Raw genomic sequence first — 27,006 nt, 5'->3', positions numbered from 1 at the left:
TCACCTCGTCCTATCCTGTCCAGCTTGTCACTCAAAAACCTTAAAAAGAAAGGCTTTACTGCTCTGACTCCTGCATCCAGAGCCAGCTACATGGGCATGCAGCTTGTGCAGGGGCACAGGGCCCCGGGCTGAGAAGGGCCCTGTGCTTGGTTTAACGCTTTGCTGTTGCTGTCTTGAAATTCTTAATACTTATTGAATAGGAAGCACCGCCTTTTTTATTTTGCACTGGACCCTGCAAATTATATAGCTAGTCCCTGCCTGCATACCACTAAGTGCGTCATTGTGTAGCATAACAGCTCGTTCTCGAAATGCTGACCAGATTGGTTGTCTTAAAGATTTAAATCGCAAAGTTTTCTTGAATCAGATAGAATGAATGCTTGAGGGAGAAAAGAAGGGACTTTTCTGGTTTGTGAGAAGAATGCCTGAAATTAGGAAGAAAATAAAAGCTTGTGAGTTGGCAGAGTTGTCAATATTTGTATGCCTTACACCTTTGAAATTTTTATACTAAATTTCCGTAGGGGTCTTGAAGTCAGAATTGCTAGAAGTTTATGGTATGCAATCTGTTGATCCCTAATCCCCACTGTGCTTTCTAGTGGTTGCCCTTTGGTCGGCTAATTTCATATCTGGAGTGGTCCTCTTAAGTTGTTCTGATTCATTGGAGTCAGGCTGCCATTGGCTCTTGTTTCTTGGTTCTGGGCTGTTTTCTCCATGTGCATTACTTCGTCAAGGAGAAGATATTAGGAAGATAAAAATTTTCAGGTAGTAGAATAGCTAAGGTTAAAACAAACCCAGAGGGGCCGGCCTGGTGGCATAGTGGTGAAGTGTGCGTGCTCTGCTTCGGCAGCCCGGGGTTCGCCGGTTTGGATCCCGGGCACGCACCGATGCACTGCTTGTCAAGCCATGCTGTGGCGGCGTCCCATATAAAGTAGAGGAAGATGGGCACGGATGTTAGCCTAGGACCAATCTTCCTCAGTAAAAAGAGGAGGATTGGCATCCGATGTTAGCTCAGGGCTAATCTTCCTCTCACATACACAAAAACCCCAAAAAACAACAACAAAAAAACCCAAACAAACCCAGATATGTGGATATCTGATTTTAGTTTGGATGAAAGTGTTCAGAACTAATTCCATTGATTGCCTACTTGAGGATTTCTTATGTTCGTTAAAATCTTTCTGTACGTGGACTAGGGCAGGGCAGTTGCTGCTTTGTTGTAGTAGAGGGTAGTTGGGCTTTTTGTTTCAAGTCCTTTGCTTTAAATTTTTAAAAATAGTTTTAATTAACAAAATAATGTCTATTTAAAAAATTCAAATATATTTATATGGTTTTTAATTAAAAATAGCAATCCCCTGCCTCATCCTTCCCCAATCCAGAGTCTCATTCCTCAGAAGTAACCACATTCAAGTCTTCCAGCTATTTTTCGTATTTATCTCCATATTTCTAAAATAACATCCTTGGGGGGCTGGCCCGGTGGCGTAGTGATTAAGTTTGTGGGCTCCACTTCGGCTTCCTGGGGTTTGTGGGTTCGGATCCCGGGCTCGGACCTACACACCGCTCATCAAGCCATGCTGTGGCAGTGTCCCACATATAAAATAGAGGAGGATTGGCACAGGTGTTAGCTCAGGGTGCCTCTTCCTCAGCGAAAAAATAAAAAATAAAAAATAAAATAGCATCCTTATACTGCTATGTCTTAATTTTTCATTTTAGATTTTATCAGTTCCTACTATAAACCATTATATGTCTCCCTCTATATCTTCCTTCTCTGTATGTTTTCAACTAGTTATGTCACAAAATTTAATTAAATCAAATTGTAGTGTTTGCATTAGTATGACTGTGTACATGTTGTTCAGCTGAGGCACATATGCTATAATTGCATTTCTTGTAGGGCTTTTTTTTTTTAAACCCCTGGAATTAATAGTTGCCTTATTTTTCACTTGCTTGCTTTCCTGCATATTGGCCACTAGTTCATCTGTTAATTCTCTGAGAGCACCGTATAGCTCTTCCCAGTATGGCCTACACATCAGCTAGTCTGTCAGTTCTAATTTTTTTTCTTGTAGGTCTCCTTCCTGGATCCATGGCCTGCTCTGGTTGTCACTGGTTGCCTCCTCTAGCCTCTATCCACAGTGGTCATCCTGGGACTTCCAGGATCGGTCATCCTTGCCACTCTTCTGGACTGTGTCTTTACTTGCTTAGTTTCCTCTCTTTCGTTTTGGTGGAATACATCCTCTAGATGCTTCCTAAAAGAACATGAATGGGATGTAAATTTGAAGGGGTTATAGACCCAGTTCCTGTGTGGAAGAGGGTGCAGGGTGGGGGTTCCCGCATACCAACAGGCAATTCTCAGACACCAGCTGGGTGTCCTACAATTCAACTCAATTCTGACACTATCTACCTGAAGATAGTGTCAGATTCCGCAGGTTAAGGCCTCAGTCCTACAAGGCTGACCCCCTCCCCCCGCCCCAGGCACACACCGGATGCCAGGTTATCACCTGTGCTTTTGTCTGACTGGCTATAGATTGGAGGATCCAATGACCCCCTCCTTGGGTTCGATTACTTGGCTAAAGCAGCTTACAGAACTCAGAGAAACATTTACTTATTAGATTACTGGTTTATTATAAAAGGATATAACTCAGGAACAGCCAGATGGAAGAGATGCATAGGGCACGGTGTGGGGAAAGGGTGTGGAGCTTCCATGCCCTCTCTGAGCTCACCACTTTCCTGGAATCTCCATGTGTTCACCAGCCTGGAAGCTCTCTGAACCCAGTCCTTTTGGGTTTTTATGGAGGCACCGTTACATAGGCCTGATTGATTAAATCATTGGGCATTGGTGATTGATTCAACCTCCAACCCCCTCCCCTCCCCAGAGGTCAAGGGGGTGGCACTGAAGTTCCAACCCTCTAATCACATGATCTATTCTCCTGGCAATCAGCCCTCATCCTTAGGTGCCCTCTGTGAGTCATCTCATTAACGTACAAAACATGCCTTTGCTGCTCTTGTCGCTTGGGAAATTCCAAAAGTTTTAGGAACTATGTGCCAGGAACAGTGGACAAAGATTAAATATATATTTCTTATTATAAATCACAATATCACAAAATGTTTTGAGACCTGCTTCTCTGAAAACATCTTTATTCTACCCACATACTTGATTGACATTTTGGCTAGATATAGATTTATAGATTGGAACCCACACTCCCTCAGAAGTTTTAAGGAATTACTCCATTGTCTTCTAGCTTCCAGTGTTGTTATTGAGAAGTCCTGTGCCAGCTGAACTCCTTATCCTTTTTAGTGACCTCCTTTCTCTGTAAGCTTTTGAGATCTACTCTGTCCCCAATATCTAGAAACTTCAAAGTGATGTGCTTTGTTGTGGGTTTCTGTTCATTCATTGTGCAGACGACACAATGGCCCTTATCTATACTGAAACTCATGTCCTTTTTTCTGGAAAATTGGATTGAATTCTTCCTCAGATAATTTCCTTGTCTTCATTTTCTCTGTTTTTCTGTCTCTTTGCCTATTTGGAATGCCTATTAGTTGTATGTTGGACCTTCTGAATTGATCCTCAAATTTTCTTATCTTCTTTCTTCCAGGTATTATCTTTGTCTTTTGGTTATACTTTCTTGGTAGATTTGCTCATTTTAATGTTCTAGCCCTTCTGAAATTTTTATTTCTGTTACACTTTTGAATTTCCAAAAGCTCTTTTTTATTTTCTGAATATTCATCTGCAATAGCATCCTGTTTTTGTTTCAGAGATGCAATATATTTATTTCTGAGGATGTTATAGGTTTTTTTTTGCAGTTTTTCTCTCCTCCTTGTGTTGTGGCTATTTCCTTTGAGTTCTTTATGATTGTTTGTTTTGATCTCTGTCTTTTATGTTAGAATGTCTGGTGATCCTTTCATATTCATAGTTACATGTTAGTTATCAAAAAGCCTCTAAGAACCTGTGTGTGAGTGTACACATGCATGTATGTGTGGGAGACACTTGGCACATTGGACAGAGAGCTTGCCATTTCATTGGCTACCCTCAGATATTAGTATATTTCTAGGTGTTTCCTCTTGAGACTGTCAGTTTCCCTAAAAAGGGATCTTCTAATCTTCTGCCTCATCCAGAATGAGAAGCTTAGTCAGGGAAGGCGGCTGGCAAAGGTCACACTCTTCAGCATCAGAGTTTTACTTAATCCCATTCTTTTCTTTTTTTTTTTTTAAAGATTTTATTTATTTATTTTTTCCCCCCAAAGCCCCAGTAGATAGTTGTGTGTCATAGCTGCACATCCTTCTAGTTGCTGTATGTGGGACGCGGCCTCAGCATGGCCGGAGAAGCAGCGCGTCGGGTGAGCCCGGGATCCGAAAAGTTTTACTTAATCCCATTATTTTCAATAAGTGCTTCACTTAGCTGTGTGTGATGTCTCCAAGACTGGAGACTTGCTCATTTATTCTCTCCAGACTTGGAGTGTAAATCTTGAGTACACTGCATGAGACAGGGCTCTGGGAAGTCTTGTTACTCCTTCCACAAACTTTCAACCAGTCCTCCTGTTTTTAGCTCCTCACACCCTTGCCATCAGATATATCTGATGCCTTCAATTCTTAAGCCTTTTAAGGGTTCTCTGGTATGAATTGGCTTGCTTCTTGTTGGCTTCCCTCCCTGCTGGCAGAATGGAACAACACTTAGCACAGTGGAGAAAGAGGAAACCTAAGATAGTTACCCCTTGCCATCCACTTTCCGTCTTTGAAAAGTGTGCACATTTGTCTAATCTGCTCTCCAATCTTCTCTGCCTTGTGGTTTCTTCCATTTTTATTCCTTTACTCATTTCAGGGAGGGTTCAAGAGGAGGATGGAGGTTCAGTCTCCCATGTCTATCTGGAAGAGCCTTACTGTCTTTTTCACGTGCCCTTCTCATTTCGCCGTAGGTTTGTTATGAGGTTCAAAGGAGGGTTCTTTGGCTAAATCACCACACAGTTCCTCCCTGTTCGTTGGCTTCAGGAAGGCTGGTTTTGTAAACGAGGAGTCAGCATATTGACAGGTCTGTCTTTGCTCTGTAATCACCTTGGAAACTCTCCAGCTTCTTTTTCTGAAAACAAGTTGCCTGTTATATTGTGGAAGGCACCGTCTACATAGGCCTTTACAGATGCTGGATTGTATTTCTCATTGCTTTTTTGAGGGGAGTGTTTGGAGTGTATATATGACTAAGCACACACATATTATTTGTTTTTGGAAATCAGAACTCATCCTACTCCCCCTTATTTTGGCCTATGTGCTATTATACTTTTGTCTCGTACATCATAAAATCATTGAGTGTGTTCTATAGAGCAGCAGACAAGTAATTTATATACTGCAGTTCATCTTTCTCTCATAGAACGTGATATATATATATAATGCTTGTGGCTTTGTAAGTGACTCAAGTTAGGTGCCTGGGAATACATTTTCTTTGAGGGCCTAATGAAAACATTAGTTAAGTACTTTTTGTTTAATTATTATGTTTTCATTAAACTCTTAAGATTAACAGTACGTAAGCATAGTTGATTCAAGCTTTGCTAACAGTACACCCCCTCAAGCCTTCTATTATGTTGGTTGTGAATTACTCATTAAGCTCTTTTTTACAACATTTGAAAATAGAAACCAAATTAAAAAAATAGAACTCAAAAGGTTGATTTTTCCCATTAACAAGGAATGGGTAGGTTAGAGGTCTCAAGTCATTTTGTGCCTGTAGTAGATGAGAGAGACTGAGCCCGTGGGGCCTTTTTGGCCTATGGGGGTCACGTATCTTTCTTAGTCTCTTTCCTGTGGAAATATATAGTTGACTTGCTCGTTACTTTCCCTGTGGGCTCCAAGTTTGTTCACTAGTGTGTGTGTGCCCAGCAACGAGGACAATCCCTGGCATGTGCAAAGATTGATTTGTTGATTGATTGCATGGTTAAGTGGGCAGAGAGATGGCAGATATTTTAACAACATCTTCTGTTTGGATAGGCTGCTGGTGAAGGTATGTGCTATTGAATCTGCCGTGAACACTTCCCCCACCTCTAGCTCCTAATTTCTTCATGGGTCAGCCTGGATGTCACTTCCTCAGGAAGCCTTCCCTGATCACTCCACTTCTCCCAAGTAGAGTAGATATGTCTGCTATGTATTTATATAACATCCTGAACCACTTATCATGCTGTTTATTTATCAGTATCTCTCATTAGACAAGACTCTGTGGAAGCAGATTGTGTCTGTCTTCCTCATCATTGTATCCCTGACGCCTTGCCCCGTGGTTGGCTCTTAATAGGTATACATATTTATTTGAAGTATTCATTTTTTGAATGAATGGATGGATGACATTGTGTTGCCAAAAACTGCGTCTGTCTCACTGCCTGTTTTTGAAGACTATCCTTCAGTTTGTGCTTCCTGTCATTATTCGAAGGGCTATTTTTTGTGTCTATTAACTGTCTTTTGTTAAAAGAAAAGCACCAAACAAAAGTAGGAAATTTATTTGATTACTGCCCACTGAGTTATTCTTCTGCTGTCAGTCTCATGCTTGGGCCTTAGTCACCTGAAATCATGCTTAGGTATGTCTTGAAGCTTTTTTGATAATTAGGGCAGTCTGCGTTCATTCGTATGCTCTCTATATGCTCTTGAAATGTTTGCTATGAGTCAACATTAGAACTATGAGTTTTGCTTTATTGTGATAATAATGAATGTTTGAAGAACTCAGTAAAATTCAAACCAGTCTCCAAGTTTGTTCTTCAGCCAGAGGAACCTGCCTACTGTCACTTTAAAAAAAAAAAGCGGTTTTATTGAGATGTAATTTATATGCCATAAAATTTACCCTTTTAAAGTGTACAGTTCTGTGTTGTTTAGTATATTCATGGAGTTCTGTAACCGTCACTGCTGCAATATTGTTGCAGAACATTTTTATCATCCCCCAACAAATGCCATACTTATTAGGAGTCACTCCTCATTCTACTTTCTGTTTCTATGGATTTGCCTGTTGTGGATATTTTATATAAATGGAATCATACAGTATGTGGCCTTTTGTGTCTGGCTTTTTTCACTTAGCATGGTATTTGAAAATTTCATCCATGTAGTAACATATATATGTAGTAACATTCCTTTTTATGGGCGAATAATATTCCATTGTGGCACATTTTGCTTATCCATGCATCAGTTGATGGACATTTGGGTTGTTTCCACTTTTTGGCTATTATGAATCATGCTGCTATGAAAATTCATGTACAAGTTTTTAGGTTGACATGTTGTGACTTTAGATTTCAGTTATTGACTTTAGATTACAAATGATTGGGAACTTAAAAAATGTTCTTCGTGTATAACATACATAAAGAAATAGTAAATGTTCAACTCATTGAATATTGACAAAGTGAGCACACTCATGTTACAAGAACCAAGATCTAGAAAGAGCGCATTGCCAGGATCATTGGGGACTTTGTGATGTTTGCTTTGGTTTAGCTTGTTTCATTTGCCTGTATGCTCTGGTAGAGCTGAAGGCTTATCTTAACTGTATATTGGGAACATAAGCCCAGTAGGTAGCTTATGTTATAGTAGTGCAGTGGTTGAGATAATGGACTCTACGGCCTCAACTGCTTCGGTTCAAATCCCAGCTCTACGACTTAGTAGCTGTGACACCATGAACAAGTTACTTAACATCTCTGTGCTCTAATTTCTTCATTTGTAAAATGGAGATAAAACTACCTCATGGGGAGTATTGATATAAAAGTAGATTGCTTAGAAGATTACCTGATGGGAAAATTGCCTGATGATCATACTAAATGCTGTATGTGTGTTCGTTTTTGCTCTTATTATTGTTATGGTTGTTGTTATTATTGTGTATCTCTTCACTAGAATATAAACCCCTTGTCTGACTTGTCACTGTATTCCCAAAGACTAGCACTGTGCCTGGCACATAAGAGATACTCAATAAATTTTTAAGGAAGGAAGGAAGGGATTTTAAATAATGAGCAGCAGAATTCCTAAATCCTCTCCTGAACCATGTTTGACAGCTACTCTGTCTTTCATTTACAACAGCTTTTGGAGTTATTTGACAGTGAAGACCCTCGGGAACGGGACTACTTAAAAACAGTCTTACACAGAATTTATGGCAAGTTTCTTGGTCTTAGAGCATTTATCCGAAAACAGATTAACAATATTTTTCTAAGGTAAGTGGAGGGTGGGGGCAAATGGAGAAGCAAAGTTGGAGGTTTTATAGAAGTATTAAGTAAACCTCAAATATTTGAACATAGTGTACTGACTTTATTCTTTCTTTTCTTTTTTAAAGGTTTGTTTATGAAACAGAACACTTCAATGGTGTAGCTGAATTGCTGGAAATATTAGGGAGGTAAGCACATTTTTAGCTAATTGCTAATCTCAGGTGAAAATTAGGTTCAGGTGGCACAGGAAGTGTTGACCTAGATCTCGCACTGTGTGTACGTCAGGGACTCTCATTTATGCTTTCAGCATGTTTCCCAACAGGCTCTACACGATGCAGTTTCTTGTTCCCTTGTTCCCCAATTACGCATTGATAATTTTACTAGAATGACGGAAAGAGCGAACAGTTTATTCATTACTACAGAGAGGGTACATCTAATTGCAGTCAGGGCAGTTACTTTAAAACATCTTATTCTTGTTAGTTTCTAGCTACCTGTCTTGCCATATCTTTTGAAAGCAAGTTTATAATAAATTGGAAAGGTTGCCATTTTCAAAGGAACTGTGTACCCAGGTGTAGTTCTTCAACAGCTGCTGCCTGGGGTAGTAGAATGAATTAGAAAGAGACAGCTGTTGTGTAGGTTTCTACACACAAGGGAGGCTTATGTAACTGGATGGGGTGATTACGTAGTCTCTCCTAATATGAGGAGAAAAAGAAGGTGGAGTCACTTCATTTTCTCTGTGACCTCTCTGGGCTGGGCTTCATATCCATGGGTATTCTTGGTCTGAGCAGAGATTTCAGGGATGGGAAGGAATGATGTCTGGAAATGGAAAGGGTCATAAGTCAGCAAGGCAGGCAATTATTTATGGGAGGAAAAGAGGAAAGGAAAAATAGAGAGTTGTTGATACAAATTGTTTTGGAAACCATCCAACTAGCTTTAAGAGCACAGGAGCCTTAGCTGGGAAATCATAAGCAAATTTTCTTCTCTTAAACCGTCTTTCTACTTAAATGTATTCTTTGAAGTAACTAAGAAATCTTGAATGCCACTGGGATGGGTTTTGGGTTGTTCTGGACCAAATGTAAACTGATTAAGATTTAACCTGATTTCAGAAGAACAGTTTGTCTCAGTTTAGCTTGTTGTGGTAACATTGCTAATTCATGTCTCTTTTCTTTTTGCAGTATTATCAATGGCTTTGCTTTACCTCTGAAGGCAGAACACAAACAGTTTCTGGTGAAAGTATTGATCCCTTTACACACTGTCAGGAGCTTGTCACTCTTCCACGCCCAGGTAGAATTTTGTACAAGTGCTTTTGGAAGTAAAATAAAGTTTGCAAATCCAATGTTTCTTTGCTATTGGTATTTACTTAATTTGAAAAAAGGACTTGTTAAAGTTTAAAATACTCCCCAAGGAAAATAAAAAGGTGTATACTTTGTTCTATGCCTGGGAGAATCATGGGAATATTTTTTAAGTGGGAGGAGCGTTTGTTTAGTCATTTCATTTTACGGCTTGCCCAAGTTCATACCATTATATATTGAACATGTTGCATATAATAAAGTGTATGTGGGCTTTTCAGATTCAGATCTTTGGACATGTGTAATCATTTTTGAATGTTCTTAAATAATTTGGCATCCTTGTTTTGCATTAGTCTATCCATTGCCCTTTGCCCCCTCTTCTAGTTCATTTGCAAATAAAGACTTTCAGAAGTAAATTGATCAGTGTTTTCACATCTTTTTATTTAATTATTTTTATTTCTTATTTTTATTTTTTTTGGTGAGCGAGATTGACCCTGAGCTAACATCTGTTGCTAATCTTCTTCTTTTTTTTTGTTTTTTGCTTGAGGAAGATTGGCCCTGAGCTAACATCTGTGCCAGTCTTTCCTCTATTTGTATGTGGGTCACCACCACAGCATGGCTTGATGAGTGATGTAGGTCTGCGCCCGGGATCCGAACCCATGAACCCAGGCCACTGAAGTGGAGGACGTGGAACTTAACCACTGCGCCACTGGGCTGGCCCCTCTACATCTTTTTATTTTTAGCCTCCATTACTCTGTCTTGTCCTCAGGCCAATTTCCATGTTAACACTGACTCATATGGGAAGCATGTCACTAGGGGGTACATAAATGATCTAGTGGCATTTGAATTTTAGTATTTCAAATCTCTGAGTGCCCCCTCCCCTCAGTGGGAATGTTTTGAGTTTGCATAAAAATGTAACACATTTTTCTGAGCAGTGTTCCTCTTTAAATGTGAAATTCTGTGTTTCAAGGAAAAATTAGTCCATATGCTTCTAATTTACAACACCATTAAATGTTGTTTCGCAAGAGTAGATTTCTTGTCCAAGAATCTTTACGAACCCTTTTACAAATCTTGCCTCTAGTTTTTGAAATAGGATCTCACATTTCGCGATCACTTAAAAGAATTCTTACCTAGATGAGTTAGCATCAGGTGTAGAACTCTTCATATCTCTCTGCACTCTAACCATGGCAGGTACAACCTTCTATCTCCATGAAACTGCTTTAGTTTGCATGTGCCATTTCAGGCAGTCAGTATGGTTTTTAGTAAGTGCCTGCTTCTCATCTCGGATTCTTCTGGAACCACAGTAAAAGCCAGCACTGTTGATGTTAGCAAAGAGAGAAAGGAAGCCCATGAGATGTAGCTCACTGTGGATGAGATGCTTTCAATATGCTGAGTGTGAGATTTCACCTCTGCTGTTCATTATCTGGATACTTCATGTCTCAACATTATTTTTAAGAAAATTCCCCTGGAGCCTTATTAGTGTTAATCTTTGCCTTGAAAAAGTAGCTTTTTATTTTGCTTTATATATATTTTATTTTTAAAATGGATTGAACGTGAAGATACTAAGACCAGAGTCTGGAAACTTTTTAGGAAGTTTTAAAAATACATCTTTTGAGCCCTTAGTATGTAGAATTTCCAATTTTGTCTTTCATTTCTTATTTCTCTAGTTGGCATATTGCATAGTACAGTTTCTGGAGAAAGATCCTTCACTCACAGAACCAGTAAGTATTTTTTCCATAATTTCAAAAAACTTAAGAAAAGACCACTTTTCATGGAGTGTATATGAGAAATTAAGTGCCATTTGTTTTTCTTCTTTTTATTTTAGGTTATTAGGGGGTTAATGAAATTTTGGCCCAAAACCTGTAGTCAAAAAGAGGTAAGCACTTGGTGTCAGTCTGTTAATAGCTTACTAAATGCTCTGCTGAGTGCCAGGCACTGAACTAATAAGCACGTGTAAAAATGCATTATCTCATGTAATCCTCATTGTAGCTCTCTAAGGACAGGATTGTAAATATTCTCATTTTACTAGTTGTGAAATTGGCACTTAGAGAGGGTAAACAGCCTGCCCAGGTACGCTAAGTATAGGTGATTAGAGAAAACCTGCCTTCCCGATTCCTGAACCCTGAACTTTTATCATGGTGCTGCTCAGCCCCAGGGAAGCCCAAGTCAGGCCCTGGTCGCATATCCAGCTGTCTAGCTCTCTTGATGTCACTTTCCTGGTGACCACCTTCGTAGTATGGAGGTTTTGCTGTCACTGTAATGGATGCTAGAGCAGCCTGCCCACATACCCACTTTAAAGCATCATGTAGCTGGGATCTTAACTACATACAATCTTAAAATATATTACAGACTTTTAGTTTCAGCTGTTCACAAGTAGCCCTGGAAATCTCCGACTTAAAATCGTTTGTACTTTTGCCGAGACCTACCTGCGCACGTGCGGTGTGAGGTTATTGTGGGGGAGTGAGCGCTTAGCTTGGAGGGGAGCCTAGCTGGGCACCAGGTCTGTACCCACTCTTCTGAAAGGTCAGAAACCATGTGGAAAATGGCCCAGAAAAAAAGGTCAGCTGTTAGTGTTACATTTTGGGAGTATTTTGGAAGAACTTCTTTATATATCTTGACAAATGGCAAGGGTCTACTATATTTTGCTTTTAACAGAAACACCTTCCTTCTCAAATCAGCTTCAATTCTCCAAAACACTACAATACACAATTTCAGAAAATCGTCTGATTTCTTAATACCTGTAGGTGAAAGTAAACTATGCATTGCTACCCAGATGCATCTCAAGATATGAAAACATTGTCATTTTTCATATTTTAATTGCATACTTAATTCTTTTCTAAGATAGTTATTTTTTCATGCTTAAATAGGTAACTGGTTTTTATTTCTCTGTCAGTTTTCCATTATATTTAAAATGATTGACAATGCTAGTGATTTGGCTCCATTTTGTGACCTAACAGCTCTGTTTCTTGAGGCACATGGTACTGAGGCCATGAGAGTCATTGTGCTCGATAGTGAGCAATTATGCACGCCTTGCGTATGTATGTCAGTGTGTGCGAGTGTGGAGACTGGGTCGGCACGTGCTCAAGTGATAACCCGTGTGTGGGTGAATCTGCTCATTTGTGTCTCTCCAACTCTGTATGTTCTGTTAACTGGTATATCTTAGAGGAGCACCTACCCCATAGCAGGGGCTGTAAATATTGGTGAGTATCTGCATGTGCTGCTGTGGACTTTTATACGTCCGTGCAGGAGGGCCACTCTCCCATTGTTTAAAATATATGGGTCGGGGGGACATAGCTCGGTTGATAGCAACAAAGCGGAGAGCCCCACAGGTTCCTGTTTTCCCGGGGCCTGCTGCAGTGTGTGTCGGGGCCCATTGTTCTGTAATAGATGTAGCACATGGAGTATTTTTTCCAAAGTGAATAGAATCATATTTTCAGTGCTGTAGGGAATTTGCTCTTAACAAGTACCCTCTGGTGAATTCCTTGTGAAACAAACATCTCTAGCATGGGTTAATGCCTGATTTGTTCCTGTTTGGTTTTATGTTTAAATTATTCTTAAAACAGTGCAAACTCTCATTAATCCTCATCGTTCATGTGGATTTTTTAATGAAGTGCCTGACATTTTGTGTTTTCCATGTATTTATAGGTCATGTTCCTTGGGGAGCTGGAGGAAATATTGGATGTGATTGAACCTTCACAATTTGTTAAAATTCAAGAACCTTTGTTTAAACAAATTGCCAAGTGTGTATCCAGCCCCCATTTTCAGGTTAGTAATAAAGACGGCATGAGCCCAGAGTGGCTTATACAACATGTATTGTTTTGGTAAGGTTTTACTTGTATTGAAAGAAATGTAGTGGATGCTAGCTACTTGTTGGTTTTTTTTTGTTTTTTTGTTTTTTTTGCGGGGGAGGACTAGCCCTGAGCTAACATCTGATGCCAATCCTCCCTTTTTTCTGAGGAAGACTGGCCCTGGGCTAACATCCGTGCCCATCTTCCTGCGCTTTATATGGGACGCCGCCACAGCATGGCTTAACAAGCGGTGTGTCGCTGCGCGCCCGGGGTCTGAACCTGTGAACCTCAGGCCACCGCAGCGGAGCTCGTGCGCTTAACCACTTGCGCCACTGGGGTGGCCCCCCCGCTACTTGTTTTTATTAGCTATTTTCTCACGTGATAGGTAATTTTAATAATAATCACCTTTATCTTGAGCACCTGCTACATGACAGCCACTGTGACGGTGCTTTATGTCCAGTAACTTAATTCTCATGGCCACCCTGCAAGGAGGGCGTTATGATTTGTACAGATGTGAACACGGAGGCTCAGAGTGGTGAAATCGCTTGTCTTGAGTAATGTAGCTGAATAAGAAGTGGCCTGGTGGAGTTCCGGTAGTGTGTAAGAGAAATGCCAAGTAAAGCTTCAGAGAAAAAGAGAACCCTGATGTTCTGCACTGTGCTGGACGCTGGCATACATTCAAACTTCAAATGATCCTATGAAGCTTTTTTTTTGGCCATTTTCTAGATGAAGAAAAATGAGACTCAGAGAATGATTTGCTCAAGGTCCCAAGTTACTAGGGAGTGGAGTCAGTAGGTGTAGCTTCTCATGAGAGCCTGTGACCTTCCCATGGCGCTGCTCTGCCTCCTTGTGGCACTCCAGGAGAACACAGGGAAGCGAACCTGGGCAGTTTTTCTCAGTTGGCGCCATTGCTGCAGTGAGGTGGGACCCACAGGGGAGGGAAGAGGGTGAGCTGGGGTGAAAACACGTTAGGTTTTATCCTTTAGCTGTCTCACCAGAGGTCCAGATCACAGACCTGGAGAACTGACTCTGTATACTGCCTGTCGATTGAAGGGATTGTTTAGATTGTAGTTGGCAGCACAGAACCACACTGCTCACCTGGTGGACTTGATGTGGGCTTTTCCCTGAGGTGTCATTATCCTGCATACTTAGAGACACTAGCTGTTGCTGTTGTTTTAATTTTTGACCTAAAGACGTCTTAGTATGTCAAGTCAGTGATCTTATGACAGTTCTGCAATTGTACCACAACACCAAAAAAAAAAAGAGTAGAAACTTTAACGTGAACTGTTACATTCAGATGATATAACACGTCTAGATTAAAAAAAAAAACCCAATTGCAGGATACTATGTAGGTGTTTTGCATATCACACATGGCCTGTGGTGCTCAGACATCTGCGTTGTTTGCCTTAGTTTTCGGTTTTCATCAGGATGTTTGATGTAATGGAGGGCAAGGAGCAGGAATCTCTTTTTACATGAGTATTACCAGAGAGGCTTAAATGATGCTTAGAAGCCTTGAAAGGAGACAAAGTGTCTTAGTCAGCTGGGGATGTGTCATAGTCAGGCTGCTCTAACAAACTACCACAGACAGGGTGGCTTATAAACCACAGAAATTTATTTCTCACAGTTCTGGAGGCTGGAAGTCCGAGATCCGGGTGCCAGCATGGTTGGGTGAGGCAGTCTTCTGGGTTGCAGACTTCTTGTTGTATCCTCACGTGGTGGAAGAGGTTAGGGATCTCTCTGGAGCCTCTTTTAAAAGGCACTAATCCCATTCATGAGGACTGCACTCTTATGACTTAAGTACCTTCCAAAGCCCCCGCCTACGAGTACCATCATCTTTGGGGGTTAGGATCTCAACATATGAGTTTTGGGGGGAGATAAACATTTAGACCATAGCAGGCTTCCATAACAAAACACCATAGACTGTGTGGCTTAAGTAACAGAAACTTATTTCTCATAGTTCTGTAGGCTGGAAGTCTGCGATCAGAGTGCCAGCATGGTCTGCCCTTGGTAAGGGCTCTCTTTCTGGCTTGCAGATAGCCACCTTCTCACCGTGTCCTCACATGACCTTTCCTTGGTGCGTGTGTGTGGAAGGAAAAAGAGATCTCTCTCTCTTCCTCTTCTTATAAGGCCACCAAGCCTATCAGATTAGGAACCCTCCCTTAAGACCTCATTTAACCTCAAATACCTCCTGTCTCCAAATACACTCACATTGTGGGATTAGGACCTCAACATAGGAATTTGGTGGGGGACACAATTCAGTCCATAGGAGAAAGAAAAAGGAATTTAAAATTATTTGACAAAAGTAAAACTAAGAACCCAAGAAAGGAAGAGAACAGAGGTTCTTTATTCATTCATTAAATGTTCATTGGTTCATTCAACAAACATTTATCGAGTGCCACTCTGCAGCCAGATGCCTCTCACTGCGTGCCCCAGGTGTGGCATTGGGGTCAGAAGGGTCCGAGCTAGAGACACTGCCACCATGTGTGCAGGAGGACAGTCAGTCCCAGGAAAGTAGTGATTCTGTCCTAGTGTCAGACTTGCTGATTTTTACTTTGCATAAACAACGCCTTTCCTCTTTAAGGGGCTTTGCTGGATACTGACTTTCTTTCTGTAAGTGATTTTACATATTGGCAAGTAGACACAGAGATTAGGATACTTGTTAGCATTAAGTAGCAGGTCCACATTAGACTCATAACTGGATGTAGGAAAAGCCTGGTTCCCTCCTTCTTGGCTAGCATCCTCCTGTGGTCTCTTTAAAATTCCTCTTTCACTTCTAAGTTTCAGAACAGCCTCATCCCCATTCCTCCTCCTCTCCCCTCCCTTGCCTTGCCTTGCCTTGCCCACCACCTGCCTCAGCCACACCATGTGCTCCATGGTTTCTAGACACATTGTCCATGTTGGTGCCTCTGTCCCCCTCTCCATGATTCCCTCAGCCTGGAATGCCCTTTCCTTCTTTCCTTCCTCCCTCAGAGCCCAGCGTAGATGCCACCTCCTGTGTTCCATTCCTGCCACTCTTCCTCTCCCGCATGGCATCTGGATTGTCCTGCCTGCTCTTTGCTCTGGCGCTCTATTCTGTATCTGATGCAGCATCCATCACAGTTTCCATTGGATAGGCAAGTAGATCCCCCTCAGTGATACGTGGGGATAACAGAGTGAAGAAGTTAAGAGCAGGACTTTGGACTCTGCCACTTGCTAGGTTGTCACCTTGAGGCAATGGCTTATCTACTCTGATCCTCAGTTTCCTGATTTGCAAAATAGGAAAAATGGTGCCTACTCTGAACGTTGGTTGTGAAGATTAAATGAGATACTATGTATGTGACACACTTAGCACAGTGGCTGGCGTCTGGGACACACTGAATAATAATTCATTGTTTTCTCTGTACTCTCAGGGTCTAGTGCCTCATGAGTCCCAGGACTTTTTTTGAACCAAGTTGAATAATGTAAATGGAAAGGTTCTAATTTCTTAGAGTCTATTGGTGGTTACATCTTGTACCATTTTATTAAATTAATTATTAAATTTAAGTTTAATTTAAATTTAATTTATTAAGTTAAAACCATAATTTCTTCATCTATATGAATGAAAGAGGCCACACTTTTTCTCCTTTCCCCATATATATATATATACCCATTTTAGATATTTTAGATTATTTTTTTGAGATTTTGGGTTATCTTAATTATTATTTTAGGTTACTTTTTAGATATTTTAGATTATTCTTTTGAGGGCTTCCTTTGAATTCATAGAGTCAGTTGATAGCGTGCTGGTCAGAGAAAAGGGATCTGAGCTGGCAAGCAGGTGTATGTGCAGCTAGGGTCCTGAGTCCTGAGACCGAGTGACTTTCTCCTGGCTTACCTGGTTCAAAGGAGGGGACCAGACATGAAGTCTGGAAAGAGTCTGGGCAGTCGACTTGAGTCCCAGCTTTGACTATTTACTAGCATTGTGACCCTGGCCGGGTTACCTTGGCTGGGACACTCAGAACCTCAGTGTCCTCATCTATACAGTGAGCACAGCGGTCCCTACTCCTTGGATGGTGGTGGGAATGGTGCATTCTACCTCAGTGTAGGCGCAGTGCCTGGCCATAGAGGGTGCTTAGTGCATGTGACTGCTCTGCAGTGATGGGCAGCCAGGTTTTGCTCAGCAGCTGTTGACCAAATGCCAGCCATGTGCTGGGCCCTGTGGTTGATCTGAAGTGTGGGACGAAAGAGGTGAGCCGGGAAGGAGGTTAAAGTGATGGGGAAACAGTGTGGTGATAGAAGTAGGTACAGGTGTTTGTAGTTTGGCAGCTATGTAAGGGAAATATGGAATCAGATAAAATGGGCAGTATTAAAGAAGAATATAAATAAATAGGTAGGAACACTTTTTTCCTTCCCCAAATTGATGAACCACTTTGGAACTTTCTGAAAGATAATTTTTTTGTGTGTGAGGAAGATTAGCCCTGAGCTAACATCTGTTGCCAATCCTCCTCTTTTTGCTGAGGGAGATTGGCCCTGGGCTAACATCCATGCCTATCTTTCTCTATTTTATATGTGGGACGCCTGCCACAGCATGGCTTGGTAAACGATGCATAGGTCCGCACCCGGGATCTGAACCTGTGAAGCCCGGGCTGCCAAAGTGGAGCACGCAAACTCAACCACTGCACCACTGGGCCAGACCCCTTTCTGAAAGATTTTAAACCACAAAAATGTAAAGTGTGATTAATGTTTAATTTTACATTTGCTTGGATGATATAAAAAAATAGTCTTAAAATACTTTTGTTTGGAGAGATTATAATTTTGTTTTATCTTTGTCTTTTTCTCTCTCTTAACGTTGTATTTTTCTTTTTTCAAAGGTGGCAGAAAGGGCACTCTATTATTGGAATAATGAATACATAATGAGTTTGATAGAAGAAAACTCTAATGTCATCCTTCCCATCATGTTTTCCAGTCTTTATAGGATTTCAAAAGAACACTGGAATCCGTAGGTTTTTGGTTTCTTTCCTCCGTCCCTCTCTCCCTCTCACCTTGCCTCCTTTCCTTCCCTCCTTTCCTTCCTTCTCTCTCCCTCCCACGCCCCTCCCTCCCTCCTTCCCTCTCTCCCTCTCTTCCTTTGGCCTTCTCTTCCTCTCTCCTTCTCTTTTGCTAAATAAAATGTCTTGAATAGTTGCTCTGTGCCAGATGTTGTGCTTGTTGCTGAAGACGGATATGTAAAAAGATAAAAATTCATACCTTTTAGAAATTCACTGACTGGTTGGGGAGACCTACAAGTAAACAGATATTTTCCAAGCAGTGTTTTAAGTGCCGTTATGTTAAAATATCGGTTTACCCGAGGGCTTCCTGACTTGTCTGTGAATGTAGCTGAGACATTTTGGGGATGCTCTGGAACAAGAGGAGAGGTTTGTGGATATTGAAAAGGTGGCCATGCTCAAACTGAATCTTAAAGGAATTTGGCAGGTGGAGAGGACGGGTAAAGCCCTTTCAGAGTGTGGGTCTATTCATCACATAAAAAGGCAGAAAAATGTAAAAGGCACCTGTAAGTTCTGAGACCTGTGGGTTTGGAGGACTAAAGCACCGGGTCTTTGGGGAGGTTGTTGGAAGATGAGGTTAGAAAGGGGAGTGCGGCCCACGTGAGTCTTCACCAAGTGGATGGTAAGGAAACACTAAAAAGTGGTAAGGAGGGATGAGGTGTGAATTGATTTGCATTTTAACAGGATCCATTTCTTAAAAACCAACTCAGTCATTGTATATGTTCTCTAGGAAAAAAAATAAGTTTAAAATCTTCAAAGAGAAGTTTAACATCTAGTCCTATGAAAGTTAAAGCATTCTGTATTTGAATGGCTTTACATATTTCTTTGTGGAACAGGAAGAAACTTTAATGTGGCATGAAAAATTAGTAGAGGCAAGTTAGTATTTTCATAGTATGTTTGCGTTGAAAAGTTTTGCATACAACTGTAAAATACCACATTTCTCAGTTTTCAAATTTGCCAGATTTTATTACTAAAATTTGTAAAATTAAAGAACCAGTAAACAAATAAGTATCATCATGCAGATGGTCTCTTGAGGACCTAGACAGTGTTTCTAGCAAGTGTCTGTAACCGCTCAGTATACTGTATTTGGCCTTTCTCAGTCACTGCCTGTCATATTTGAGAAGGTCATTCCCCTCAACAGAAGAGGGCTTGAGTTCTCCTTTTAATGGGCACAGGGAAGACGCCACACAGCAAGTACACTTTCTTATAAATGTTTTGGAAACATCAAGCCCGTGGCTTATTTAACATATGACCTTTTATCAGTGCTTTTTTCAGTGATATTAGTAGGGCGTTTGTTGCAAAATGGAAGCAATGTTGTATATTTTTGCAAAGGGCAATGCTATTTAGAGTCTAGTCTGAAGATACCAAGCTCGTCATGGCAGAAGCCTCACATTGCCCAAGAGCTTATTCTTGCACTTGATAAGTATGGGCCACCAGTTTGGCTGATTAGCTGTGTAGTGTTCCACAGTTAATAGCAGCCATCACCAGCTTGCCAGTTACCTTACCGGCGTGTGTATTGGGTCAGCAAGGGGACTAAGCAGGAGTGGATGGACTGACGCCGATCACAACTAGAAACATAACTCATATTAAGCTACCCAACTGACGGGTTTGGTATCATACCTTTGAATATGAATTATATATATATACATATTATTTGTTTCCATGGGAACAGCTTTTGATTTTGATGAATTATGTATATTATCACTTTAAAAATAAAATCTATGCAAATTCAGGTCCCTAAGGTTAGACCTACCACAGGCGCTCCTTTTTAGGGTGAAGTTGCTTTGTTTTATTAAATGAAGTTAACAAATGCCCACAGGCAGGTCTATTCTGAGTACCAATAATTAGAAGGGCGAAATTAGATTCTTGTTTTTCTAATCCTGTCTGCCCCTCAGAAAGATATCTTGCCTTGAACAGTAAAGAATATAACTCTCTTGATGTGGAAATGAGCTGTAGGTCATTACTAGTTGTTCAGCTAGAAGGGGAGGGAGGCTGTGCGGTACGAGGAGCTCATTCAGAGAGAGGGTGCGCTTTCACTTTTTTCTTGCAGCATCCGTTATTTAAGACTAACCAGTGCATTCCCTTTTCTCTGTGCTTCCCAGGGCTATCGTGGCGTTAGTGTACAATGTGTTGAAGGCATTTATGGAAATGAACAGTGCCATGTTTGATGAACTGACAGCCACATACAAGTCAGATCGTCAGCGGTAACTTTTTAAAGCTTTTTTGTCAGCTGTGCATAAAACTATTGAGTTCTTTCCTTGCTTTTTGCTGAAGTTGCCTAATTGCATCCAAAATCATAAGCAGCATAATTTTATTTCTTTATATATTCATTTTTGCATGCTCATTAGCTGTGGCTTTATTAGTGTACCACTGGGTAACCAAGTGCCATTTTGAAAAAGGCTGCCTTCCTCCTTCCCTTCAGTGATGTTTCTCTTCTGCTTCAGGGTTGAGAGCCTGGCACACAACTGGTATTTCAGGCCCACTTAAGGGGACCATCAGGTAGTTTGCCATCTGGATTCACTCTCATTCTGAACTTATTGGAGCTAGAATTGGGCTGATCTTGTGCTTCCTCCAGTAGCAAGAGGGATGAGGCACCAGTTTTGTTTAGCTCTTTGGCCCAGAACTTAACTTTCTACTCTAGGACCCAACAAATTCATTATGATTTAAAGGACAGTGAAAAGAACTTGGAGATGAAGTCTGATATTGAATAAATCCTCAAATGTTTAACACCAAAAGGGAGCAAAAACCAGCTGAACTCTTTACAGTAAATGCTTATGGCTTAGTAAAGCCTTTCTTGATTTCGTTTATGTGATTCTTCAATTTTGTTATTTCTCATTCAGCATGTCCAACTTTCCAAAAGATGCTGTCTTAGTCCATTCAGGCTGCTATTACAAAATACCACATGTGGGTATTTCATGGAAAGCTTATAAACAACAGAAATTTATTGCTCACAGTTCTGGAGGCACAAAGTCCCAGATCATGGTGCCAGCATGGTTGGATGAGGGCCCTCTTTCTGCTGCATAGCTGGTGCCTTCTCACTGTGTCCTCCCATGATGGGAGGGGCAAAGCATCTCTGCAGGATCTCTTTTATGAGAGCACTAATCCCATTCACGAGGGCTCCACCCTCTTAAACTAATCATCTCACAAAGGCCCCAGCTACTAATACCATCACGCTTGGGGGTTAGGATTTCAACGCATGAATTTTGGGGGGACACAAACGTTCAGACCGTGGCATTGATGTCCTTAGAGATGTTGAGGAAGGCCTAGAGAGCTTATTAGTAGTTGGGCCTCTGGTTTGGCTTTGATCATCCAGAAGCAGATGTCAGCTTTGTATATTATAAAACCATGGACCTTAGAGGATCCCAGAGGTGTGTGTGGGGTGGGAGTATTCATACCAAGCACCTTGCTGAACCTTCTGAGCAAAGCTGTCTATGGTTCCCTTGCTTCTTTGCTTTGCCTGATTTTGAATATTACTTGCATTTTACTGATAAAAAGCAATGAGGAGAAGGGTTTGGTGGCAGGGGACAAAGGACCATCTCCGTGATTTTCTTTAAGTTACCAGGGTGTACTATATTGAAAAGCAACTTAATTATGGAGTATTAAGTGTTTAACTGTTTAACTGTAGACAGAAGAGGCTGAGATTTTTAGTACAATATTGGAATAAATATCAATTATGGGATATGTTGTGCCACACTTCCAATTTAAAGAGCTTTTAATTTACTATATTTACAGTTGTTGCAGATCATTAAATTTATAATAACCCTCCTTGTCCCAAACTTAAATTAAAATCTTTTAACAATGTTATTTTTACAAGTAAAGGAGATAAAGGGCACATTTTCGTACTGTGACGTACCATTAAAGAGTGGATTGTACATAATGTCCTTTCTTTCACAGCAACTGAAAGCCCATTATTATTATCCTAGTTGGATAAGGATTAAATCTGTGGAATCTCATTAAGAGTATTAAAGACCTTATTTCTAAAATATTCAAATTTGTTGAGTTAAATTAATTCACATTTATTGAACTTCAATAATAAAACTGTTTTCTGATCATTTATCCTTTAAACTAAATAGACCAAACTCTTGAAAAAGATAAGAATTAACCAAGGGGAAAGGAATAGATACTATGAAGTTGATTCTGATGATCTGGTATATTAAAGTGACTTATAGTGAATGGATTTTCTTAATGAGAGAAGGATCTTTTTAAAGCAAGGGTAATATTTTGTCAAATGAGCAATAGAAGGTTGTACTGAATGGATGGAAACATTGGTTTCTCCACAGGTATGGGAATAGGAAAAGAAAGAGATTTATTTGGTACTATCAGAGAAGAATGGAATGGAGGATTTCACTTCTGGGTGGCAGGAAGTTAGTAACAGTTTCAGTTCAGATCATATTTTTAAGTATTTCAAATCTGAAAATGGTGGGTGGAATAAGTAACTAACACAGTTAGATACATACGCCAACATTAGTGCTATGTAAAATCAAAATTGGAAGAGAATTTGACAGTATCCCTAGCATGACAATGTAGTTAAGTTTTAAAATTCCCACCTACAGGGAGACAGAAAAGTGGGAAAGAATGGGAGTGACAGTAACTATATCAGAAATATTTAGAATTTTTGAAGATAAAGTTGTCAGTATAAAAGATGAAGGATAACTCAGCATAAAGTTCATCTGGAAGAAAAGCCTCACAGACACATTGCATTGAATGCTGTAATACTCCTGATCAAAGATGTGAGTGGAACGCTCTAGTAACAGGATGATGAGTGTTTTAATGATGTCGGCACTTAATTTAAACTGCAGATTAGGGCAGTATGAACCTAACATGTGTTGAAGCTATTTTTCAGTTGAGTCAAGTTCCTAAGCCCTTGCTTACCACCGTCTTCTTCCTCCAAATAAAAAGGTCATATGCATTGAAACTCAGCAGGATCTATAGAATTTATTTAAATGTACTCAAATCAAAGTTCTGTTATAACATGTATTTTGACTGAATATTATCCCCAAACTGTACTGAGAAACCAAAAGTGATAATTTACCAAACAGCTTGCTTTATAATTAAGAATCTGGAATCCATAATGATTGGAGAATTATCTCATCGTGCCCTTATTGCCCTGTAAATATAATTTTTCAGGGTCAAAATTACCAAATAGGTAATTGTTTGAAAACTGTTATGCCCACTGAAATTCATGTTGTGCAGGTTGTATTTGAGATAGCTAAAACTAGTTATAATATAAACAAGGCTTCATTTACCAAAATATTAATTATGAAATGATAATATTAATTACCATATTATATAATTATTCCCTTAAGACTTCACTGGAATGAGAATATAAAATTACTTAGATATTTCTGGAGATTTTTGGGGGGAGATGGAGATTAATTTCTGTTGCTATAGATCAATATAACTTTAAAAAATTGGTGATGACATTAAAAAAATGAGGCATTGGAATTATATACAAATTTCACTTAACCTATGTGGATTTCCCTGAGTAAATACTGTACTGTAACTGAAGTTCAACCCTTGCAAGGTGAAGTAGCTCAAGGCCAACATCCCCCAGGCCTGAGATGGCAGAGCCCGTTTTCAGGAATTATCTGAATCTGTGGATTCACAAATGTCATCAGGGTCTGCAGTTTACTGGTTCATCACAACATGAGAAAACTAGGGCCAGTGCAGTGAATTATTTTTAATGTGAACTTATTTAATTTAGAGTATAGTCATGTATTCTTGGATTATGTACTTCCTACTTGGTTGATGTTAAAATTAGCATCCTTGCTTTTATAAAAATATGGTGATATAAAAATGTCCTTGGCAAAATAAAATTTGTTGACCCTACTTTGGACATCTAGTATTTTGGTAAGTTTTACCAAAAAGTGAAATCTGAAAGTCTGGAAATCACTAGTCAGATTGATATTGAGTCAAATTTGAAGGCTTGGAACATTCAAAGTGTAATACATAATAACATCAGTGAAGTTCTGTCTAGATCATTAAAACTGAAACCAAAAACGAAAGAATATTTAATTTGGTTGTATATATAGGTATAAAGTAAGTTAATAATTTGGATTTTGTGGCTTATTAATATTTGTAAGAACAAGATTCTGCTGAAGAGTTTACATATATATAGTGTAGGAAAAATGGATAATAATAAGGAGGAAATATATTTTCTTGGCATACTACATTCTTGGTATTAGTGTCATCTCTGGCATCCCTTTTGAGAAACTATTTGGAGACAAAGAGAAAATTAGATTTTAACTAGACCCCAAGTAAAAATCACTAATGTGCCATTGGTTTTAGGATAACAGATACGTATAAATGATCCCCATTTTTGTTTCTCAGTAATTCTGAAGTTAATTTTCTTTATTAAGCTAAGTATAAAGAGAAAGTATAAAGATTAATGTGAAATCTTAAAATATCCTTGTCAGGGCTGGCCCAGTGGTGCAAGTGGTTGGGTGCGCGCGCTCTGCTGCGGCGGCCCCGGGTTCGCCAGTTCGGATCCCGGGCGCGCACTGACGCACTGCTTGGCAAGCCATGCTGTCGCGGCATCCCATATAAGGTGGAGGAAGGTGGGCATAGATGTTAGCCCAGGGCCAGTCTTCCTCAGCAAAAAAAGAGGAGGATTGGCAGATGTTAGCACAGAGCTGATCTCCTCACCAAAAAAAAAAAAAAAAAAAATTCTTGTCATCTCCTACTGTGTTCATTGATACTACTTTTGTGTCTATATAAGTGTCAGGAAAAAAAGAAAGGAGCAAGAGAAAGAAAAACCGAAAAGAAAAACACCCGTAAGCTTAATGCCAAACTTTTCAAAGACCGTTTAAAACCTACATGGGGAAAAGTATGTCAAAGGTGCAGTTATTGTTGGATAATCTCTTTAAACCTTCTCAGTTGTTTACCTTGTATTCTGTTTTTCCCCCAGTGAGAAAAAGAAAGAAAAGGAGCGTGAAGAATTGTGGAAAAAACTGGAGGATCTGGAGTTAAAGAGAGGTCTTAGACGTGATGGGATAATTCCAACTTAACAAAAATAATGACGACAACATCACTAACCTGTGGAGTCACACATTTATGTAGTAGAAGATGGAGCAACAGTTTTCTGTATTGTGCAACTTTACAGTAGATTTCACATTTGTTTCATTATTACAACAGCACTGTATATACCTGTCTCTAAGTAAAGGAAAAAAAATAAGGACTTCAATCCAAAGTTTGGACAGTAGATGGACTTCTCAGAACTTTGCAAACATAATCATTGTTCTAACCCTCTTTAAAAAAAAAAGCAGTCTTCAAAGATCTGTTGATGAAATTGCTATGTTAAAATTCCATTATTGGGAGTTTCTTGTTTATCATTAGCAGAGAGTATGAAACAATTTTCAAATGTGAACAATCTTAAATTTAGCTTGTCTTTCTGCTAAGCTGTTAAATGTATTTATAGTAAAGGAAGAAAAAAAAGACTGTCATTTCCTTAAAAGTTTGTATAACATCTTCCTCTGGATGACTTGACTGTAATTTGACATCTTTTCCTTTTGCACATCTTCGTGAGTTGAATGTCCACATGGAATGGGGCTGTGAATTATAAAGGTCCCTGATAAAAAGTTTTGTTTACTGGAGTGAACATCCCTCCAGTAACCAGGTAGTCCTGGTACTCCTTTAGTTTTAAAATTAGGAGTAAAAGAGCAGAGGTGATAAACATAGTAGGGAAGGGAATTTTGGATTCATACATCAGTTGATGGTGAATCCAAATCAATGTCTTGAATCCTTTGAAAACAGGCACTGGGACATCATAGGCTTCAGTACCTGACCAGTATTAGTTGCGTACATCATTGAACACACGTACCAGAGATGTTTTAGAAATGTTAGAAAACATCCTTTTGGACCATTTTGAAATAAGAAAGACAAACACTAAACGCTACAACCATGAAACTGATGGCCAGGATTTCGAATCTAATTGGGAATAGAAGTTGAGCAAACAGCAGGAACTGTTTGGAGTTGTTGCCTTACTTTTTAATATGTATTTATAAAGTATTCCAGCAAAGAGGATATAGCCTCTGGGAAAAAACAAACATGTTACAGTGTTTTTTGTAGATTCTTGTTCTATATCTCATCCCAGCGCCAGCCCTGTTTTTAGCCCAAAAGGATTCAGGATAAACATTATTATGCATTCTGAATTGGATGCGTATTCCTAACTACTGTATTTGTTACCAAAAGTGGTTCTACAAATGCTACTGAAAAAATCTGGAAATTCCTAATGTCCTGAGTATTAATAATAAAGTTTAAAAATGCTTTTATATCAAAGGTGCATTGTGACCAAATTGTTTAAGAAAAACACAAAAAACAAAACAAAATAGAGGGCTGTATTATAGATATATCATATTGGCTCTCTGCTTTGTATTTAAAAGAGGAATCTTACATCCTGGGGAGAGAAAATGCTGATAAATCTTGTGTACAGTGTGTACTTACCTAATGCGGTTGCATTATTATGTACTGAAAGATACGTATTTTGGGATTTATTTCCAGGATGCTTTTGCTCGTTATGGACATGGCAGCAGTGAGTTGATAATCCTAAACCATCACTTCCAGCAGTGTTCGTGGTAGAGAGCTGATTCTGTGTTCATGTGTTGAATTGTGATAGTAGCCAACATGAACATACGAACTGTTGTTGCTCTTAGTAGAAGTATAATATCAATAATGGACTTGTATATTTTCTTCCCTCCGTTTAAATATAAAGTAGAAAATGCAGTTTTTATTGTTTCCAAGAAAAAGGAAAAAAAAAAAGCCGCTGACCTTTCTCCCCTATGAAGTGTTTCAGGATTATCAG

General features: G+C 39.7%; 1 protein-coding gene across 2 annotated transcripts in view; it reads left to right on the top strand.

Annotated features, from left to right (window-relative positions):
* PPP2R5E (protein phosphatase 2 regulatory subunit B'epsilon) overlaps positions 1 to 26,483 on the top strand; it is a 140,656-nt gene extending 114,173 nt beyond the window's left edge. For both annotated transcript variants that reach the window (XM_058567080.1, XM_058567079.1), the window contains exons 6-14: positions 8,008 to 8,138; positions 8,258 to 8,317; positions 9,305 to 9,413; positions 11,086 to 11,139; positions 11,244 to 11,294; positions 13,064 to 13,183; positions 18,033 to 18,160; positions 20,309 to 20,410; positions 25,114 to 26,483. In XM_058567080.1, coding sequence (XP_058423063.1) covers positions 8,008 to 8,138; positions 8,258 to 8,317; positions 9,305 to 9,413; positions 11,086 to 11,139; positions 11,244 to 11,294; positions 13,064 to 13,183; positions 18,033 to 18,160; positions 20,309 to 20,410; positions 25,114 to 25,213 — 855 coding nt within the window. In that variant the 3' untranslated portion in view covers positions 25,214 to 26,483. The remainder of the gene's footprint in view (positions 1 to 8,007; positions 8,139 to 8,257; positions 8,318 to 9,304; positions 9,414 to 11,085; positions 11,140 to 11,243; positions 11,295 to 13,063; positions 13,184 to 18,032; positions 18,161 to 20,308; positions 20,411 to 25,113) is intronic.
* Positions 26,484 to 27,006: the final 523 nt, after the last annotated feature.

This window comes from Diceros bicornis, chromosome 24 (genome assembly GCF_020826845.1).
Source record: "Diceros bicornis minor isolate mBicDic1 chromosome 24, mDicBic1.mat.cur, whole genome shotgun sequence".
Taxonomy (NCBI): Eukaryota; Metazoa; Chordata; class Mammalia; order Perissodactyla; family Rhinocerotidae; genus Diceros; species Diceros bicornis.
The sequence above is the reverse complement of the archived record's forward strand: the minus strand, read 5'-3'. Positions and strand labels throughout refer to the sequence as shown.